Here is a 20,634-nt window from a genome sequence, read left to right on the forward strand (position 1 = left end):
AATTGCCATGGCCACCCCAGCCTTCAGCAACCACCAGGCCGACCAGTCACCAGCCAGCCACACTGAGGTGAGGCCTTCTGCCTTCAAAAAAGACCCAGAAGGCTCAGATGATGCTTAGTATTTTTTAGCAATAAAGTACTCCTTTATAAAATAATTTTTAAATTTTATTTATTTATTAATTTTGGCTATGCTGGGTCTTCGTTGCTATGCGGGTTTGTCTCTAGTTGCAGGAAGCAGGGGCTACTCTCTAGTAGAGGTATTCGGGCTTCTCACTGCAGTAGTTTCTCCTGTTTCAGAGCAGAGGCTCTAGAGTGCCATCTCAGTAGTTATGTCACACAGGCTTAGCTGCCCCGAGATATGTGGGATCTTCCTGGACCAGGGATCAAGCCTGCATTCACATGAGGATTCTTATCCACTGGACCACCAGGTAAATCCTAAAATACTCTTAAATTAAGGTACGTATATTGTTTTTTAAACACTATTGCACACCTAATAGATGACAGTATAGTGTAAACATAACTTTTGGGTGCACCGAGACATCAAAAAATGTGTGTGACTCACTTTATTGAGATATTCACTTAACTGCACTGGTCTGGCATCAAACCACAATATCTCAGGGGTCTGCTAACACAGAAAGAGAGAAGATTTGTCAATACCAGGGGCTACAGGGAAGGGAGATGGGGGACTGACTGCTTGGTCCAGTGGCTAAGACTCCTCACTCCCAATGCAGAGGGCCTGGGTTCAATCTCTGGTCAGGGAACTAGATCCCAAATGCCCCAGCTAAGATCCAGTACAGTCAATAAATACAAATGAATATTTTAAAAATAATAAGCATGGTCTCCTTTAGGGTTGAGGAAAATGTTCTAGAACTGAGTAGTGGTGGTTATACAACATTGCAGTCGATGTCACTGAATTGTACCCTCTAAAACGGTCAAATTGGTAAATTTCATGTTATGTGTCTATAGCTACACTTTTAAAGTAACAGGGAAAGAAGGAGTAAACAGAGCCCTCAAATGATCAAAAACACTGACTCCGACTTTGACACCCCTTTCAACTCAGCACTAGATTCCTGCATGGTGGTCACGGCCAGCTGGTACAGGACTAGCCCTCACCAGAGACACAAGGGCCAAGGGGAGGATGCAGGCAGCCCAGATACAGTGATAGGACCACAGACACTGCTCCCTCCCAGACACCTGCCCCCAACCCTGGATGTCACAGTTGGATTCCAGATTCCTTACTGGGGAAGGAGGCGCCCCAACACTCCAGGCAGTTACAGGACCAGGGAGCATCACATGTGATTTAGCTCAATTCTCAAAGGAGAAAAAGCCCCATGACCCCTGGGGGCCAGCAGGCTGCTTCTCCCACAGGTTTCATAAGTTTGCTACAAACACACACCTCCCTGCCAGTAACTGTAAGGTAAGGAGCCCTGTGTGAGCAGTTTAAAGACAGCTTAATGAAAGAAGTTTAATGACAGTTTAATGACCCTCCAGGGTGAAGAGCAATCTTTTGGTATTACAGCAGGTTCAGGCCGGGGGCTCTCGTGAGCCCAGAGACCCTCCCTGCTCCCCCAACCATTCCCCTTTCAGCATAGAGCCCCTCACACATTCTGAGAAAGTGAACATGGCATCAGATAAGTCAGAAACCAAGGCACCCAGGTCAGAAGGAAACCAGATAAGGATGCTAAGTCAATGTTCAAGTTACAGCTCCAAGACACTTCCCATATTTAGCTTGTCCATAGAGACTGCCATTCCCCACCTAGAACTGCCCAAACCAGCTCTCTGTTCTCTGGACACGAGAAGGAATTCTCTGTTCAATCAATACCTTTAGTCTTGGACTTCCCTGCGGCCTGCCAGTGTAGGAGATGTGAGTTTGAACCCTGGTCCAGGAAGATCGCACATGCCATGAGCAGGCCATGGAGCAGCTAAGCCCATGCACCCCAACTACTGAGCCTGTGCTAAGCCCATGCTCTGCAACAAGAGAAGCCACCAGGTAAGAAGACCACGTACCATAACTAGAGAGCAGCCCCCTACTCACCACAACTACAGAAAAGCCTGAGCAGCAATGAAGACCCAGCACAGCCAAAAATAAATAAATAAATCCTAAATAATACTATTGGCATGTGTGTGTTCAGTCGTGTCCAACTCTTTGCAACCCCATGGACTGGAGCGCGCCAGGCTCCTCTATCCTTGTAATTTTCCAGACAAGAAATACTGGAGTGGGTTGCCATTTCCTTCTCCAAATAATACTACTAGTCCTAAATAATAAACAACTCAATGTAACTGCCTACAGCTACCAATACTAAATCCTATGACTCCTAATTTGAAAAGCAAGTTTAACCAGGAGATCCCAATGATCTAGTAAACTTCTATTAAATCTACTGTTATGAATGTGCTGTACAGAACATCTGGTTTTCTTAAAGTTGAGGATGAGGAGAGAGTGTTTTCACAGTAAATTTGATAACATATTTTTCTTTTAACGATACTAACAAGGTACAACCTCAATCATTTCATGTAACCCAGTGGTCTGCATGATCTATGTGAAAGCCAAGCAGGAATAATAATCTGGGGTTCACCCCTCCTCTGCCCTTCCACCCCTGCCAAGGTGGGATCACATCTGTTACTGGACAAGACCCCAGAAGGAGAGAAGGGAAGGTGCCCCCTTCTCATTCAGGATGTGGTTGTCTACTCATAGCTCGTCTTAATCCTGAATATCCTGAAACCTTCCAGAGATGTGCAGATCCACCCAGTGTCCACAGGCCCACATGAGTGTGGTCAGCTATCTCTCCTGTAGCTCCACTGGTCCTTCGGATAGACAAAGAATGTTTTGTTTGTATGATATGGATTATAGGTGCTCAGCTAGGCTCAACTTGGTTTCAGATGATTCAAGTTGGCTCGGGCCAGTGGATGGGACAAGAGCCTTTTCTTTTTAGATATACCTAAAATAAAATGTATAATTTTAACCAATTTTAGGTGGACAATTAAGTGGCATTAGGTGCATGCACACCACTATACAATCATCACCACCATCTGGCCACAGAACTTTTCATCATCCCCAGTGGAAGCTCTGTCTCCATTAAACACTAACCCCATCCCCCCCCAAATCCCACCAACCTCCAGTCTGCCTCCATCCCCGTGGGTTTAATTACTGTAGGTACCTTACTTGCGTGAAATCATACAGGATTTGACTTTTTGTGAGGCTATTTTCACTCAGCACAGTGGCCTCAAGGTTCATCCCTGTTGTAGCATTTCCTTTCTTTTTAGGGCTGAATAATATTTCATTGTATTGTATGTAAAAGTCTTTCTTAGGTAACTATAACTGTGGCTCAGAAGGGAAATCAATCTTCCCACAAATATTGATAAGAATGACCAAGCTGAGATCTCTGAATTTGTGCCAAGCAGCCCATATTTTAGGTGACTAAGAATCCTTTGGTTTAATTCCCTGTTTCATTTTTCCTGGCATTTAGAAAGGGGGTTGTACATTATATAAGATACCAGGCAAGAAAAACCTCGGGCAGCAAGTCCAATTCATGACATCTCCCGTGATTTGCAAATTCAACGTAACAAGAAAAACTCTAACCCACCACCACTCGTGTCTGGAGTAGGTTTTGAGGACCAGTGAATGACTACATTACCCCCCTCATTTCTTGAAATTAACATTCACATTTCTAAAAGTGACCAGCATGCTGTGTTTTACATTCATGGATCCCCATGAATGAACAAATGAATGAATGAATGCAGAAGGGAATAAACAGATCACAGCAAGGAAGAGCATCTATTCTCAATGGCTTGCTTGGTGGCTCAGATGGTAAGGAATCTGCCTGCAATGCAGGAGATCCAGGTTTGAGAAGATCTGGGTTGGGAAGATCCCCTGGAGGAGGAAATAGCAACCCACTCCAGTATTCTTGCCTGGAGAATTCCACAGACAGAGGAGCCTGGGGGCAGGGGTGGTTACAGTCCATGGGGTCACACAGTTGGACACGACTGAGCTGACACACACAGAGAAGGAAGCAGCAGCCTCAGTGGCCAGAATTCCCCAGAAGCACCCAGAGACCTGGCTCAGGTAGGAGTAGTTTGGGTCTGAGCCCATCTGAGGAAGGCCCTGGGGTGGGTGAGTCTTCAGCAGAGCATAACTGTCCACAGTCAGAGATCCAGAGGCCCCAAGAGTCAAGGTCAGGGACATGGGTCTCCCAGACGGCACCCGGGGCTGCTTTGAGGGGAAGCTTGAGACCCAAAGACTAAGAGGGAGGGGTCATGGGTGGGGCAGGTCTGCACCAGCAGTCAAAATGGGCAATGGAGGCAGAATCTGAGGCCATCTGCAAGTGTTTGGGCTGATGAAGAAGAGGACTGACCAAGGAGGGTAAACAGGCAATGCTGCCAACAGCAATGTCCCTCAAGCTGATGTAGTGTCCCCCCAGCACCGTCCTGAGCCACAGACCCTTATCCAAAGTCTAGCTCAGGCTCTCTGACCTGTCCAGCCTGGCTGCACCCAGCACAGAGCAAGTGGCCAGCAGAGGGACAGACCCCACATTTGTGTCAGCACCAAGGACAGCGCATGGCCAGTTCAGTCACCATTCCTGAAGAGGACCATCTGTTTGCTGCTGGAACCAACCAGAGGGACCCGACAAACCCAGATCCAGGCATCCATTCACTCCAGCAGTCTGGGCCTGGGCTTGGTCTCAGGTGGAGAGACCAGCTTCTCTCCTGTGAAGGCTGGCGGTGGTCCTAGCAGGGTCTGGAGTCCACTCTCGGTTCTGGGGCACCCTCCTGTGCCACACCCCTCTCTCAGCCTTTCTGAGCTGTGCTGAGTTCTCCTGAGTTGTCCATGGCATGCACTAATGCAGGACTGGGAACTATTCTTGGTTAGCTTCCTATCACCACAGGGCTGTGTCTTTTTTAGTCACCGATTAGCACTGACCACGATCTGAGTGCTTTGGGGTGCAAACCCCGTGGCAAAGCCTCTGCCACACTGTTCCATCTCCGAATCTCATGCTCGGCAATGTGGTCTTTCTCCCTGAACAGAAGCTGTTGCTATATATTCTCCTGTGGAGCCCTGCACTTTCTGGGGAATGTCATGAGAATAACGGATCCCCTGGGATGTGTCTCGAGTTCCTGGAACATGTAGGGGATGCTGATAGTGTTCAGGGATAGAAGATGCAAGGGGGCCAGTGCCCTGCCCCAGGACTCCACCCAGTTCTCTGTTGCTGAAATCTGCCCTGGACACACACTGCTGGCATATCCATGCCATTCAAGTCAAAGCAGTGCAATTCCAGCTCCACACGTGGCAGGCACCCTCTTCCCTGGCACCTGTTCTTATAGATGTTGCCAAACCCATCCCCTCTGTCCCTTACACAGGAGCCTCTGCCCTGGCCATCCACCTGAGATGCTCAGGGCCTTCCCGACGTCCTGCCCCTTAGCCCCCTCGAGGTTCCAAGCCCCCTGATGGCCCAGCTCTGTCCCTCTCACAGCACCATCCTCAAGCCAGGTCCTTCAGTTCCACTTGTCCTCCTGGCCTCGTCACAATCCCCGACCCCACGGTATGCTAAGGATACCCATGACCTCCAGGTTCAGCCCTGCCTGGTCAGCTAATTTCCCAAAGCCCCCCTCTAAGTCCCAGGGCCACCCTGCTTATGACCTACAAGGTAACCTGTCTCCAGGAAGCTGCCTGGGACTCGTGGGCTGGACGGGGCCTCCGCTAGGCTCCCAGTCCCACCCAGATGGACAGGGAGTCTCTCCCTCTAGAATGAGGTTCTCCATGCAAGCTCAAGTCACTTTCATCTCTGCACACCAGGGCCTAACATGTGGCAAGGGCAATTTTCTTGCGCCACATGGGAGGGTTTGCAGATGCAGCCAGCCTAGGAGATCAGGAGTGGCCTTAGTGGGAGAGTAGGTTCAGAAGGAATGCCAGTGTGGAAACTCCAGAGCCACCCCCCTCATGCTGGGGGGCTCCCCCACATCCGCTAATGCAACAACAGTTTATATATATATATACTATCTATATATCTACACTATATATACACATATATACACTATCATCTATAAGATGGATAGCCAGTGGGAAGCTGCTGTATAGCACAGGGAGCTCAGTTCAGGGCTCAGTGATGACCTAGAGGGGCAGGATGGAGGGGGGGAGGCTCAAGAGGGAGGGGACACATGTATTTGTATAGCTGATTCACTTTGCCGTACAGCTGAAACTAATACAACAATGTAAAGCAACTATCAGTTCAGTTCAGTTCAGTTCACTCAGTCGTGTCCGACTCTTTGCAACCCCATGAATTGCAGCATGCCAGGCCTCCCTGTCCATCACCAACTCCCGGAGTTCACCCAAACCCATGTCCATTGAGTCGGTGATGCCATCCAACCATCTCATCCTCTGTTGTCCCCTTCTCCTCCTGCCCTTAATCCTTCCCAGCGTCAGCAACTACATCCCAATAAAAAAATATATGAAAGCAATTCATTTTCATTTGTCCACAGAATTAGCCAAATAGAAGTTCCTTTACATGCATCTAATAATCACATCTTCTTTTTATATACACAAGGTTTTTTTTAAAGGAAGCTTTTCAAAAGTGTTTATTACAATATACACTTTACTTTGCTATAATTAAAAGAAAATATAGTTACGCTTAAATCCACTGGCCTCATTAGCATGCATTTCTTCTCCATGTCTCTGTCAAAACTTCAAATAATTATTTGCAAAATGGTTATTTACAGCAAATTTCTGATTACACCAAGGCCCTCAGGCTTTCAGAGAAGTGTCACCAGATTCAACCGCCCCTGTGAAATGCACTCGGGTTGCTGCCCCTTGCCACTGGGCTGTCCCAACCACTGGCCACAGCCGTCTGCACTCGCCGGCAGTACTAGATCCCTGTGACTGACCAAAACCACCCAGGGAGGCACAACAGTCTCAGCAACCACACCCACACAACCAGATCCAGAGCAAGCAGGGGAAGGAACCAAGCTCTGCTGGGGGCTGGGTGTCTGCTGGGAGCCCTGGCTGCCAATCAGCCTCAACAAGATTTCCTCGGCAATTGCTACGGCATCTGATGGGTGAACAGGAGTGGCTGGGAAGTCACGCATAACTGAACATGTGGAGAGCTGGCTCGCATTCTGACCTTTGGGCTGCATGGACACCTTTGCTCTCAGCCCCTCCCTCTGCTTCCCCAGGGCCAGCCAGAAACTTACCTCCTCTTGGGGCCACTTGGGCCTCTCCTCCGGGGTCCTGGTCTTGGTCTTGAAGCTCCTCTGAGGGTCGGTGGGGTGCTTGGCCTCGGGAGGGAGGTTCAGCGACTTGGGCCTGCCCTCGTGTCTGCTGGGGCCATGGCTAGCCTCAGCCTGCGGGCAGGCCTCAGGGGAGTCCCTGGGCCCCGGCTCAGGCCCCCGCGGCGTGCGCTCAGGGCTGGCCTCGCCACCACTGGTGATGCTGCTCATGCTCAGGCTCATCTTGATCTCAGCCACAATCTGGTCGATGTCCTCCTCCTGGTCCTCTGGGTCCCCGTCCCTGCGCCTCGGGCGGTAGGGTGACGTGCTGCCTGCATTCCCATTGGCCTCGGCAGGGTAGTAGTCCTGGTAGGCCTCCTCGCCAGGACAGTAGTGGACACCCTCTTCCTGGTCCCGGGAGTCCAGGACCGAGGCCTCGTCCTCAGGGACAGAGAGGTGGCTGTCCCGGTAACCAGGGCTGCCCGGGTCGCTGTGGCCATGTGCGTGCGGGCCCGTGGACTCCGTCCACTCCTCCACTGCTTCCTGGCACTCGTCTGTCTCCAGGTGGCGCGTGTCGTGAGTCAGGTAGCCCTGCCCATCACAGTCCGTGCCCTGCAGGTAGCTGTCATCCTCGGGGCAGTAGCGAATGTAGTAGGTGATGCCCTCCTCCTCTTCAGGCAGCCCCTCATCGTAGTCCTCCTCCTCCGAGGTGTTGTTCACATAGTCGGAGCTGGAGTCCCCATCAGGGCTCTGGTCGGGGCCACCCTGCTCAGCAGGCACTGGGCTCTCAGGCCGGAGGGCTGCCAGCTCCAGGTTGGTGGGCACGTACTCCTCCAGGGCCAGCTCTGCGTCCTCACTCTCGGGCTCTGGGCCCGGCCTCACCCTGTGGTCCAGCAGGCTGCTCGCCACGCTCTGACGCTTCCGGTGGGCCATGGTGGGGCTCATACGGCCATCGTCACCAGGAGGCAGCCACTGCAGGGAGGAAGGATGACAGGAGAGTCAGAACCTGGCCCGAGGAGCATGCCCAGGAGATGTAACTTGTGTCCATTCAGGTGACAGGACACCCCACCTCAGCTGACTCTGGTGTTAGGATCATTGCAAGCCCTGCCAAAGAGACAGGAGGGCACCAGGGCTGGAGGAGGAAAAGGGGACCCTGGCGACTCCCCAGGGCACCTGCTGCTTCCCCCCAACTCGCCACTCACTCATGACTTCTCTGTTTTATATAATTGGAGTATAGCTGATTTACAATGTTGTGTTAGTTTCTGGTGTACAGAAAAGTGAATCAGTTATACATGCATAAACATATATTTTTTTCAGATCCTTTTCCATCATAGGTTATCACAAGGTATTGAATATAGTTCCTGTGCTATACAGCAGGTCATTGTTGATTATCTACATTATATATAGTAGTGTGAATGTGTTAATTCCAAACTCCCAATTTATTCCTCTCCCAACCCTTTCCCCTTTGGTAACCATAGTTAATTTTCTATGTCTGTGAGTCTGTTTCTGTTTTGTAAATAAATTCATTTACATCATTTTTTGGAGAAGGAAATGGCAACTCACTCTAGTATTCTTGCCTGGAGAATCCCACAGACAGAGGAGCCTGGCAGGTTACAGTCTACAGTCCATGGGGTCGCAAAGAGTCGGACAGGACTGAGCGACTAAGCACAGCACAGCACATTTGCAAGACAATTATGCGGCAATTAAAATATTTACAAAGAGTTTATTGCATAAAATACGCTGCTGTAATTTATTCACCACCCAACAAACAGAATAAACTGTGAAGAAATGCATTTAAATCCCAGCAGAGGTTTGATTTGAGGGATGTGACAGTGTTATTCACTTCCCTCCTTTATTCATTTTTGAATATGGTATTTCTGGGGCTTCCCAGGTGGTGCTAGTGGTAAATAACCCACCTGCCAATGCAGGAGACGTGGGTTCAATCCTTGAGTCGGGAAGATCCCCTGGAGGAGGGCATGGCAGCCCACTCCAGTATTCTTGCCTAGGAAATCCCATGGACAGAAAGCCTGGCACATTATAGTCCACAGGGTCGAAAAGAGTCGGATACGACTGAGCAACTTTCACTTTCACTAAAGTGGCATTTACCTGTGTTGTGGGACACAGGAACACCTAAAGACCTTGCAAGCCCCCACTCCAGCGTCTCAACAAACCCAGTGGAGGCACCACTCAGGTGATCATTCACACCATCAATCCTTCATTCGTACCATCCTTCCTGCAATTCTCCCTAGGCTGTCTGCCAGTCCTACCTCCCACCCAGAACATTCTGTGACTTTCAGCGGGTGGGGGGGCCCCCCCCCCCTCCAGTGACTCACCCTCCAGTGATGGCAGCTGGAAGGGTGTAAAGGAAACTCCAAAAGCTGAGATGAAACTCCTGAGATAAAGGGCAGGATGCTCCATCACTCTGTCAAATGATTATCTTCTGAATAAAAAATCTCTCTGGGGATTTCTTTGAATAGCCAGCCTCTCCTGGCTTATTCAAAATGATTTAACTCTACTTACATGTAACTTCCTTACAAACGTTTCCTCTGGGGGAAGCAGGAACTCTGGGGTATTTAGTGGGGTGGTGGGGGCGGAGGAGGGATTACTAAAGAGAAGATGCAGGAGTCACCTGTGGCAGCCCCCCTCTGGAGCACACCTGGGTTTCTGTACCCCTGAATTCCCCACACACAGGCTCCCTCGTCCTTGACTGGGGAAGGGCTAGCCCCTGCTGACGGGCAGCTCTCCACCACCCCTGGGCTCAGCTGTGTCCTCCCCACTGTTGCTAACAGCGTGCACGACGATTCTCCTGGCAGGAGACCTGGCTGTGCGCACACACGCATCACACACACACACACACACACACACACACACACACCTTCCCCTTCACCCCCACCTCCCTGTCTCCTAGAAACCTAGAAACCTATGACCCTAGAAAAGTCTGAGGAGGGGATACACTGCAGGTACTTAACAAATGAGGGCCCTGCCCTTGACTTCTCAAGACAAAAATTAAAAAGGATGCCCAGGCTGTCAGCTGGCGGTCGCTGATGTGTGGCTGGCAGCTGATGGAGAAGTGGGGGATGGGGTCCCCCTGTGCAGACTGAGTGAGGGATGAGGGACCAGGCAGCCTCTGGCAAGGATCGCCAGGCACTTCTCTAGCCTCCTGGGTCCTCACCTGCCCCAGAGGGTTCAGTTCAGTTCAGTCGCTCAGTCGTGTGGGGCCGGCACCAATTTGGGGGTGGGTTGGTGGTGCGGTCACCAGCAGTCTCTGGTCTTGGCCACCAGCTGAGGACAGAGATCCCAGAGCTGTCTTGGGTCCGGGGCAGGGACCCGCTCAGGACCCGGTTGTTCATAGTCAGTCCCAAGGCCCTGGCCTTTTGTCCCCTTGTGGCATCTCTGGCCAGCTTTGCATTGGGCAGGTCCTTCACCAGTCAGTCCCCACACTTCAGAGCCTAGAGCTCAGAACTCTGGGCTCCGCCCTTGGAGCTTTTGATTCAGGACATCTGGGTAGGGCTGAGGGTATGCTTTGCTTCTCTTCTTTTTGACCAGTTGTTTATTTTCTCTCATTTTTCTGAGCAATTGTCTGATTTTTTTATTAATTGAGGTATAGTTGCTTTACAGTGTTGCATTCATTTCTGTTGTACAATGTGAATCAGCTGTGAAAGTGTTAGTTGCTCAATTGTGTCCAACATCTTGTGACCCCATGGACTGTAGCCCCCCAGGCTCCTCTGTCTATGGGATTTCCCAGGCAAGAATATGGGGTCTTCCCAACCCAGGTCTTCTGCATTGTAGGTGGATTCTTAACTGTCTGAGCCACTGGGGAATCAGCTATATTTATACATATATCTCCTCCCTCTTGGACCTCTCCCCACCCCCTATCCCACCACTCTAGGTCATCACAGAGCAGCCATCTGAGCTCCCTGTGCTATACAATAGCTTCCCACTAGCTATCCATTTTCCACATGGTAGTATATATATGTTGATTCCAATCTCTCAATTCATCCCACCCTCCCCTTCCCTCATTGTGTCCACTCATCCATTCTCTACATTTGTGACTCTAACAGGTGTCAGAATTAGGGCAATGTTACTGGTCTGAGATCAAATGTGGACCACCACATTGGACAGGAAGCCAGCCACCTGCCCACCCTCCAGCCATCATATCTTTGAAATCAAGAATAAAAGTCCCAGGACTTCTTGGAAAAACAGGTTTGCAGGTTTCAGATCTGAGAGTCTAAACACAATTCATTGTAGCTGCCTTGAGGCCCCCTGATGGCCGCCTCAGTTCAGTCTCCTTCCTGAACAGGGAAGAGAAAAGTGGATTTCAAGGCCAGATCAGAGCAGGATGGCTTGGATAAAGATGGAAAATGCTCCCTCCATTGGAGGAACTGGCAGGTCAGACCTCCTCATGGTCCCACCTCGTCACAGTAGCTACAGAGTGCCCACTGCCTGTGTTATGGTCGGGCACCTCTCTGCGGGTGCTGTCTAACCTCTCTGCAAGGCCCACTGCAAGGTGGAGCAGGCTGCCAACACAGGGTCCCTGACCTCGGGGCTCCAGATCTAGAGATGGAGCATGGAGAACAGAACAGTATTGTAGGTACTATCAATGGGAAGGCAGATTTTGTCGTGGGTAGCACAGGGCTCCCTTTGGGATGAAGAGTCTAAAGAGACAGATGGCTGGTCTCAAGTTGTCCCAACACAACACTTTAAGCAACTATGCTCCAATAAAAATTTTCTTAACATGGCCATTATGAGCTGACAATGAGTTTGTGAAACTCACCATGTTTCCTCTCTGAGTAGGTATGTACATTGGTGGGCAAGGGAGACCCTAAAGAGAGAGAATACACCTGAATTTCAACAAGACACATGACAAGTCTTTCATAACTTTCCTGTGGCTCAAACTGAAGTATGCTGAGTTGGATATGGAAAAATGAGATGGATTAGTGGCCAACAGAGTGATCAGACTAAGAAGTCATCAATTTGTGGATAAGCATCCATCTGTGGGGATTTTCCAATGATCTGGTTATGTTCAACCAGGGATAATGATAACAAAGACTGCCGTTCTTCAGAACTGCAGTTGACAGAAACCTGGAAGACAAGAAGTGTAGGGGTGGCAGAGACAAGGTTTAGCTATATCATGGAAGATCTTACATATCCTGCTCGATCCAGTTAAAGCTGTGCTTTCACAGCCAGACATGCTCACGTGAATCACAAGCTCAGCCCTGAAGCTCTCTGCAAGCCCACTCATAACAAGGCAGAGAGGCTTCATTTCTTCAAGGAAAAACAAAAATCTTGCACCAATAATTGCACTGGCCCTCTATCCCCAAGACTGAAAAGCCCATTTCACACAGTTCTCCCATCTGTTCCTTTCATCACAAGCTTATAATAAAGGCTATTTTCTTCCAAGATCATTATTTTTTCCCTTGCCTTGAAGAGGAGGTGGAAGACAATCCTTTTATAGCCCTTGTGACAAAGGATAAGAATGAAGGAAAAGCAAAGAATGATTATGACATATAATATATGCACTACAGGGACTTCCCTGGCAGTCCAGTGGTTAAGAGCTCATCTTCCAATGCAGGGGGTACAGGTTCAATCCCTGGTAGGGGAGCTAAGATCCCACATGCCTCATGGCCAAAAAAAAAAAAAAAATCCAAAACATAAAAATAGAAGCAATATTATAACAAATTCAATAAAGACTTCAAAAGTGGTCCACATCAAATAAATAAACCTATTGAAAAAATATAAATAGATAAATAAAATGTGATGCTGATGTATGGCTAGAAAGCATGTTTCAAGATATCATCACACATGACACAGTGGGGAGAATAAAAAATGTTGTGCCTGAGAAAGTCTACTTCTGATGATGGTGCACCAGCTTGTACCAGTCTAATTCCCGCACTAGTAACAACTAATAACTTTTGATGTTTTTTTTTTTTTTTAATTTCTGTGGAAGCATCAGAGAACTGCCAAAGCAGCTAGGACTTGAGGGGCTGCGATCCCGACAAGCAAGAAAAAACACTGAAATCATCTCAGCATCCTGTGTGGCTTTTCTCTCCAAGGCAGCTGTGCACCCATAAATGGTTGAAAACTAGCAGAAAATGGTGGTTGCCAGGCAACAAGACCAAGCAGAAAAGAAAGTGAAAGTCGCTCAGTCATGTCCAACTCTTTGAAACCCCATGGGTTGTAGCCTGCCAGGCTCCTCTGTTCATAGGGATTCTCTAGGCAAGAATACTGCAGTGGGTAGCTATTCCCCTCTCCAGGGAATCTTCCCAACTCAGGGATCAAACTTGGGTCTTCACTGCAGGCAAGCTTTTTGCCATCTGAGCCACCAGAGAAGTCCTACTCCATGCTCTGTGGTGACCTAAATGGGAAGGAAATCCAAAAAAGAGGGGATATATGTATCCATATAGCTGATTCACTTTGCTGTATAGCAGAAACTAATGCAATGTTGTCAAGCAACTATACCCCAATAAAAATTCATTAGAAAAAAAGAACTTGAGGTGCCAAATTCCTGGAGAAAGGAAACAAGACTCTGACATTTTATATTAGACAAGGGTGAAAGTTGAAACAATCTGAACAATAAATAAAATAGTACTGTATAAACCGAAGTATAAAATAAATATCCTTGAGTTCACACAACATAAACAATAAACAAGAGTAAAGCAGAAAACCCCTATGCAGAATTCCTCCATATATTTTGTGCAGACACTGCCCCCTCCTGGAGATGAGGCATAACTCCCAGGTGATCAGGTTAATATTAACAGTGGTCAGTTGCACCCTGATCTGATAGAAGAACAGTACTGCTCCCTATGCGGTCTCCTGACCCAAAGCTTATAAGCCCTGACTAACCAGAAGGAGAGTATCAGACAAACCTGAGCAGAAGGATAGTCTAAAATACCTGAGGAGTACTTCTCAAAACTGCCAAAGTCATCAAAAACAAGGAAAGCCTAAGAAGCTACCACAATCTAAAAGCACACTATACTTAAAATGGATAACCAACAAGGACCTACCGTACAGCACAGGGAACTCTGCTCAGTGTTATGGGGCAGCCTGGGTGGGAGGGGAAGTTGAGGGAGAATGGATACATGCACATGTATAGCTAAGTCTATTCACTGTCCACCTGAAACCATCACAACATTGTTAATTAGCTATACCCCATTACAAAATAAAAAGTTTTTTAAAAAGTACCTAAAGAGACATGAAGATTAAAATTTAATTCAGTATCTTAAATAATAGAACAGAAAAAGAACAGTAGGTAAAAATCAAGAAAAACTTAATGAAGGATAAACTGTGGCTAATAATTATGTATTGATACTGTTTCATTACTTGCTACAAACATACCACATGAATGTAAGATGTTAACAATAGGGAAAAATCAGAATAGGATATATGGGCACTCTCTCTACTATCTTTTCTACTTCACTGTAAACATAAAACTATTCTAAAGTAAAAAAAAAAAATTACCAAAAAAAGAAAGTTGGTGTAGTTGCACTAATATTCACAGTAAGAAAAGAAGCATTATTAAAGGAAAAAAATAAAAAATCTTGATAAAAAAAGGGCAACCTGCTAGGAATAAATTGTAAGTTTAAATTTAAGTGTATGCATACTAAGCTATATGCTCTCAAACTTTATAAAAGGAGGAAAAAAACAAACTCAAAAAGACAACTCTGAAATCACTATGGGATACTTTTTAATACACTTCTTTCAGTAAATGATTTAAAATAAGCAAACAAAAATCAGAGTAGAATTAGATTTGAACACCACAGTTGCCAAAAATGTCCTCATTAACAGATAAAACTTACTGCAATGAGGAAATACATACAAGTGCACATAGAAAATTGTGTCAAAATTAATCACATGGTAGACAAGACTAAAATGAGTCTAAACAAATTTCAAAATGTTGAAATCATAAAGAATATGTTTCTGATTACAGTGTAATTATACCAGAAATAAATAAAAATATAACTAGAAAATATGTAGATATTTGGGGATGAACCACTTCTAAATAACCTATAAACAGAACAGAACATAATAGATAGAACACAGGGAATGGCTACCCACTCCAGTATTCTTGCCTGCAGAATCCTCTGGACAGAGGAGTCTGGTGGGCTATAGTCCACAGGGCCACAAAGAGTCAGACATGAAAGAGCAACTAACTAAAAAGAACATAAATACAAAACTTTAAAACATTTTGTACTAGTTAATAATGAAAATACCACATGTCAAAAAATAGTTACACACTCATATTCATAGCTGGACTATTCACAGTATTCAAAAGGTGGAAAGAACACCTCTCTATTGATAGATGAATGGACAAAGAACATGTGGCATATCCTCACAATGGAATATTATTCAGCCTTTAAAAAGAAAGGAAATTCTGATCCAAGCTACAACATGGATGAATCTTGAGGACATCATGCTAAATGAAATAAGTCAATCACAAAAGGACAAATACTGTATGATTCCACTCATAGGAGGTTTCTAAAGTAGTCAAATTCGTAGAAACACAAAGTAGAATGGTGGTTGCCAGTGACTGGAAGTAAGAGGGAAAAGGGGGAGTCATTTTTTAACAGGTACAGTGTTTCAGATCTGCAGGATGAAAAAGTCCTGGAGATAAAGTTTTCTAACAATGTGAATATAGTTTACCCTATTGAACTGTACACTTAAAAATTTTTAAGATGGTAAATTTTGATGTTTTGTGTTTTACCACAGTTTTTTAAAAAAATAGATTCTGTTAAAGGAGGCTTATAAGGGAATGCATAGCCTTAAATTCATTTATTAGAAAACAAAAAACACTGGAAAAATAAATAATCTAGATATCCATTTACTAGGGCTTCCCAGGTGGTACAGTGGTAAAGAATCTTCCTGCCAATGAAGGAGATGCAAGAGATACGAATTCGATCCCTGGGTCAGGAAGATTCCACTGGAGAAGGAAATGGCAACCCAGTTCAATATTCCTGCCTGGAAAATCCTATGGACAGGGGAGCCTGGAAGGCTATAGTTCATGGGCCACAAAGAGTCGGATGCAACTGAGCAACTGAGCACACAGACACTTTGAAAAGACCAACAAATTAAACCTCAAATAAAGTAAAGGAAGAAAACAAATGTAGGGCAGGTAAAAAATAAAATAGAAAACAAATGTGCAGCAAAGAAAAATCAACCAAGCCCAAATGATGACTTTTGAATGGGAAGATTAAATATATAAAGCCTTAGCTAGACTGATAAAAGGTGAGAGAGAGGGAAGGTACACAAATTACAGTATCAGGAATGAAAAGGTGGATACCACTTGTAAAATATAATAATGGATATTATGAACAACCCAATAACAATTTATATGAAATGAACAAGTTACTGAAACAGAACTTAGCAAATCCAACACTAGAAGAAACAAAGATCCAAGTGGTCCAGTATTTACTAAAGAAATTGAATCTACAATTTAAAATCCTCTTTCCTCTTATCAAATAACTTCAGATCCCAGTGGATTCCCAATTGAATTCTTCCAAACAGTTATGCAAAAACAAAATCAAACAACAACAACAAAACACCAGCATTATCCAAAATCTTTCAGGGAACATAAAAGAAGATACACTTCCCAACTCACTTTGAATGGCCACCATGACCTTGATACCCAAACCTGAACTTGATGTTATATGAATACAAAATATAAGGCAAGTCAATTTGAAACAGTTTACAAAGAAACAATAAAAAACTGTCAAATCAGTTTATATATAAAAATTATATGTCACAATTCAGTTGCATTTAGTCTAGAATGCAAGGTTAGTTTAATATTCAAAAATCAATCACATAACTGAACACTGAGACCACACACATATCAAGAAGGTGTGAACTCAGAGAACTCAAAACAGTGGCTCTGTATCAACCTAGAGGGGTGGGATGGGGAGAGAGATAGGAGAGAGGTTCAAGAGAGAGGGGACATATGTACACCTATGGCTGATTCATGTTGATATTTGACAGAAAACAACAAAATGCTGTAAAGCAATTATCCTTCAATTAAAAAGTAAATAATTTTTTTTAAAAGGTGTGAACTAAAAACAGTTGCACACACATCTATACATACACACACACACACACACACACACACACCTCCATCCTGGTAAAACTACCCTAGACAGCAGCTGGACCAGACTGGAAGAAGGACAGAGACAGTGACAATGACATTGGGGGAGATGAGCAAGAGAGGCCGGAAACCAAGTCCCAAGGGGGGCGGGCAGAAACTCAGAGAGCATGAATTATGGGGAGAATCTATGTGCACCGATGTCTCCATGGCCGGGTCTGTTCAGTGAGTGAGTGTTTACCAGCTACATGCTATGTTCTTTCTCTCTTTTGTTTTTTAAACTGTGGTTAAATAAACACAACATAAACCTTACCATCCAGACCACTGTCAAGTGCACAGTTCAGTGCCATCAAGTGCATTCACACCATTGTGGACCACCACCCCATGCATCCCCCAAGCTTCCTTCATCTCGTACAAATGAACCCTGTACCCACTAAGCTTCCCCCCTGCCCTGCCCCAATTCCTTTACAGGATGAGAAAACAAAAATGCTTCAGGGGGCAAAGCAACTTTCCATCAGAGCAGGACTGGGCCCCAGGATCTCTCCAGGCCCCCTCCCTCCTAGGAACAGTAACCGTGACCTTGGGCAACCATAGCTGCAGGTGGTGGGTGCCTCGGAACCCAGCTCAGCCCAAGCATCTAAGACCTCATGTCCACGAGCCATCTTCCTCTCTGGAAAGCAGGAATCAAGACCTCCACTTACAGAACTGAAGAAGCTCTGATTAAGCCTACTTCTACATCTGCCTGGCACAGAGCTCTGCCCAGAAGAGGGGTGCACTGGCTGCCTCTGGACCAGCTGAGGGGAGGCGGGAGGAAGAAGCAGCAGAAAGAAGGGGAATCACAGGCAAGGGGGCTGCTCCCAGGCTGCTCTGTGCCTGCATAGGACCTCACAGAGGAGGCCATGGGGGCTTCCGGAGTCCAGCGGAGTCCTTGCAATTAACATGGGCACAGCTGGAATGCTGCAAACTCCAGCCCAATCTACAACCACCCCCCCAACCCCCACAGAAGCTTGAGAGAAGGAGAGGAAGTCAGGATTTATCCCAAAGCTAACCAGTCTGCACAGCTGATGGATTTTTCTCAAGTGCAATCTCACAGTCTCCCAGGCGAGAGTTAATTTTCTTTGGCAAGGGACAGGTCTCAGGCTGGCAAACTTTGCAGAGCTCCCACCACGCGATGCCTCTGCTTGGCTGCAGGACCCAAAGTGGGGCTGGCAAGACTGGGTATCGACAAACAAAAAACAGACACACTTCCCAAAGAGCGTCGCTCTTCCTCAGCCAGGACTTAGGGAGGTCGCACAGATACGCCGGCATCTTGATGGCTGAAAATAATACTGGTGGTCATCTTTGGGGACGACTCTCACAAGCAACCCAAGGTGAGTCACAGCACTGTCCCAAAGTGCCCTGGCCACGCCTGGAGACATTCATTCAAAAGAGGAATGCAGGTGCTGGATGTATTTGCATCTCAGGGATTCCTTTCTGTGGTCTTGGGCTTGGCTCTACTTCCCAGAGAGAGGCGAGATCACAGCTAGAAACCCCTGGATTCTCTCCTCACCAGTCCCCTCTCCCTCCACCCTTCTCACTGCGTCCTTACACCCACCACTTCATCCCTGGACCACACTGAACATAATCTTCCATCCTCATTGAAGAATATCTTGTTCGCACTGTTCACATTCTCTCCTCTCCCTGGCTTCTTGGGCAGTTTCCATGCAGAAGAAAAAGCCTACATTCACCGTGTCTTTTATAATCCTCCTCGGTCTCCGGGCAGCCACCACCCGGCCACAGCCAGAGAATCCCGAGCCCCCTCCTTCCTCCTGGTTTCCTTGCACTTTCTGGCTGGTCCCCTCAGGCTCTCACTGAGTCCACCCCCACTCGTGGCCTGACTCTCTGCTTCCACCCACCCTTCAAAAACTCCCCTATCCTTCCTGAAGCTGGAATTCAACAATCCTTTCCCACCTCCAAGGTGACGTGCTTTCCCCTCGAGGTCCCATCTCCTGCCCTCATTGACCACTGTTTCCCTAGGACCCTCTGCACACTCCTCCCCAAGAAGTCCCCTCGGGCCCTTCCTCCACCCCACAGCCTTTCTTTTGGCCACATCGTCTCCCCCCGGAGCCACAAGAGGCGTCTCTAGGGCCCAATTCACCCTGGCTCCCATCTTCCACACTCATCCCAAGTGTTGCCCCTGGTAAAACTCTGCCAGGTTCCGTGTCCATCTAAATAGGGTGGTCTGCCCTGCTATCTCACCTTCCCACTCCTCCCTCCTTGTCAGGCCAGGTTCTGCCCCACCTCCCTCCCTCTCTGTCCCAGGAATGTGCTCTCACCCTTCAAGATGAGCAGTCAAGAGGCACTTCCTCCTACACAACCAGCTACACTGACTGGTCACCTCCCCTGGGGTCCCCTCTTCACCTCCCTAACACAAAGATGCATGGCCACCAGAGCACCAGACACGTCCTAGCTGATCACCAGAGGGCAAGGGCTCCCTTTGCCTCTCCCAGGAGGACCTCCCCAGGAGCTGAGTCCCAGCTCTGAGACCCGAGGTCAGGACGTGGTCAATGACATGGCCTTCCCTGGAAGTGAGGGTCTCTGCCACAGAGAGGCCCAGGCAGGAGGGGGAAGGCACATCCAAGAACTAATCTTCATCTTGACAGTCCCGCTGAAGGGCTGGCATGCCATCCCCACGTTTCCCTGCACTGTGTACACGACTGAAGGACAGTACACGATGATCTCAGATGAGTCTGTGACAACCACGACTATATGAAAACACAGCTCTTTGCAGGACAACCTGCCCCATGGGAAGACCCCCAGCAGTGTTGCTTGGGGAGACTGAAGGGCTGGCTCCATAAACACATACACCCTGGGGACTTCCCTGGTGGTCTAGTGGTTAAGAGTCCTCCTTCCAGTGCAGGGGACAAGGGTTCGATCCCTGGTCGGGGAACTAAGATCCCACATGCCACGGGGCACCTAAGCCCTCGTGACACAATTAGAGAGCCCGTGTGCTCCAGAGCCTGTACATCACGAAAACAGAAGCCCGCAAATAGAGAAAGCCTGTTTACTGCAATGAAGACCCAACATAAAAAAATTTTAAAATATAAAATAAAAAACTTAGAAGGAAATTAAAACAAAACCCAAACAACATATAAGTTATCAAGCAGTCTGAGCCCAAGCTAGGGTGTTAGAATTGTTCTGACTTTAAATAGCATTTTCTGGAGGATCTAGGAGTGCACGTAGTATAAATAAGTTTGGAAAATGATGTGTTATGTAGAATTTAATGAGTTGCTTTCTTGCAAGACTAGTCAAGGCTTTTAATATGGCTCTCTGGGACCCGGGGTGGGGGCAGGGTGGGGGTGGGGGCATGGTACACACAGTGTGTCCCCAGTC

The 20,634-nt window shown here is 47.2% G+C and overlaps 1 protein-coding gene across 6 annotated transcripts in view; it reads right to left on the bottom strand.

Moving 5' to 3' along the window:
- The window catches only part of APBA2 (amyloid beta precursor protein binding family A member 2), a 129,659-nt gene that overhangs the window by 34,131 nt on the left and 74,894 nt on the right, over positions 1-20,634 (bottom strand). For all 6 annotated transcript variants that reach the window (XM_070477672.1, XM_070477669.1, XM_070477671.1 and 3 more), the window contains one exon: positions 7,179-8,165. In XM_070477672.1, the coding sequence (XP_070333773.1) occupies positions 7,179-8,138 (960 nt within the window). In that variant the 5' untranslated portion in view covers positions 8,139-8,165. Of the gene's footprint in view, positions 1-7,178; positions 8,166-20,634 lie in introns of those variants that run through there.

Source organism: Odocoileus virginianus, chromosome 16 (genome assembly GCF_023699985.2).
Source record: "Odocoileus virginianus isolate 20LAN1187 ecotype Illinois chromosome 16, Ovbor_1.2, whole genome shotgun sequence".
Classification (NCBI taxonomy): Eukaryota; Metazoa; Chordata; class Mammalia; order Artiodactyla; family Cervidae; genus Odocoileus; species Odocoileus virginianus.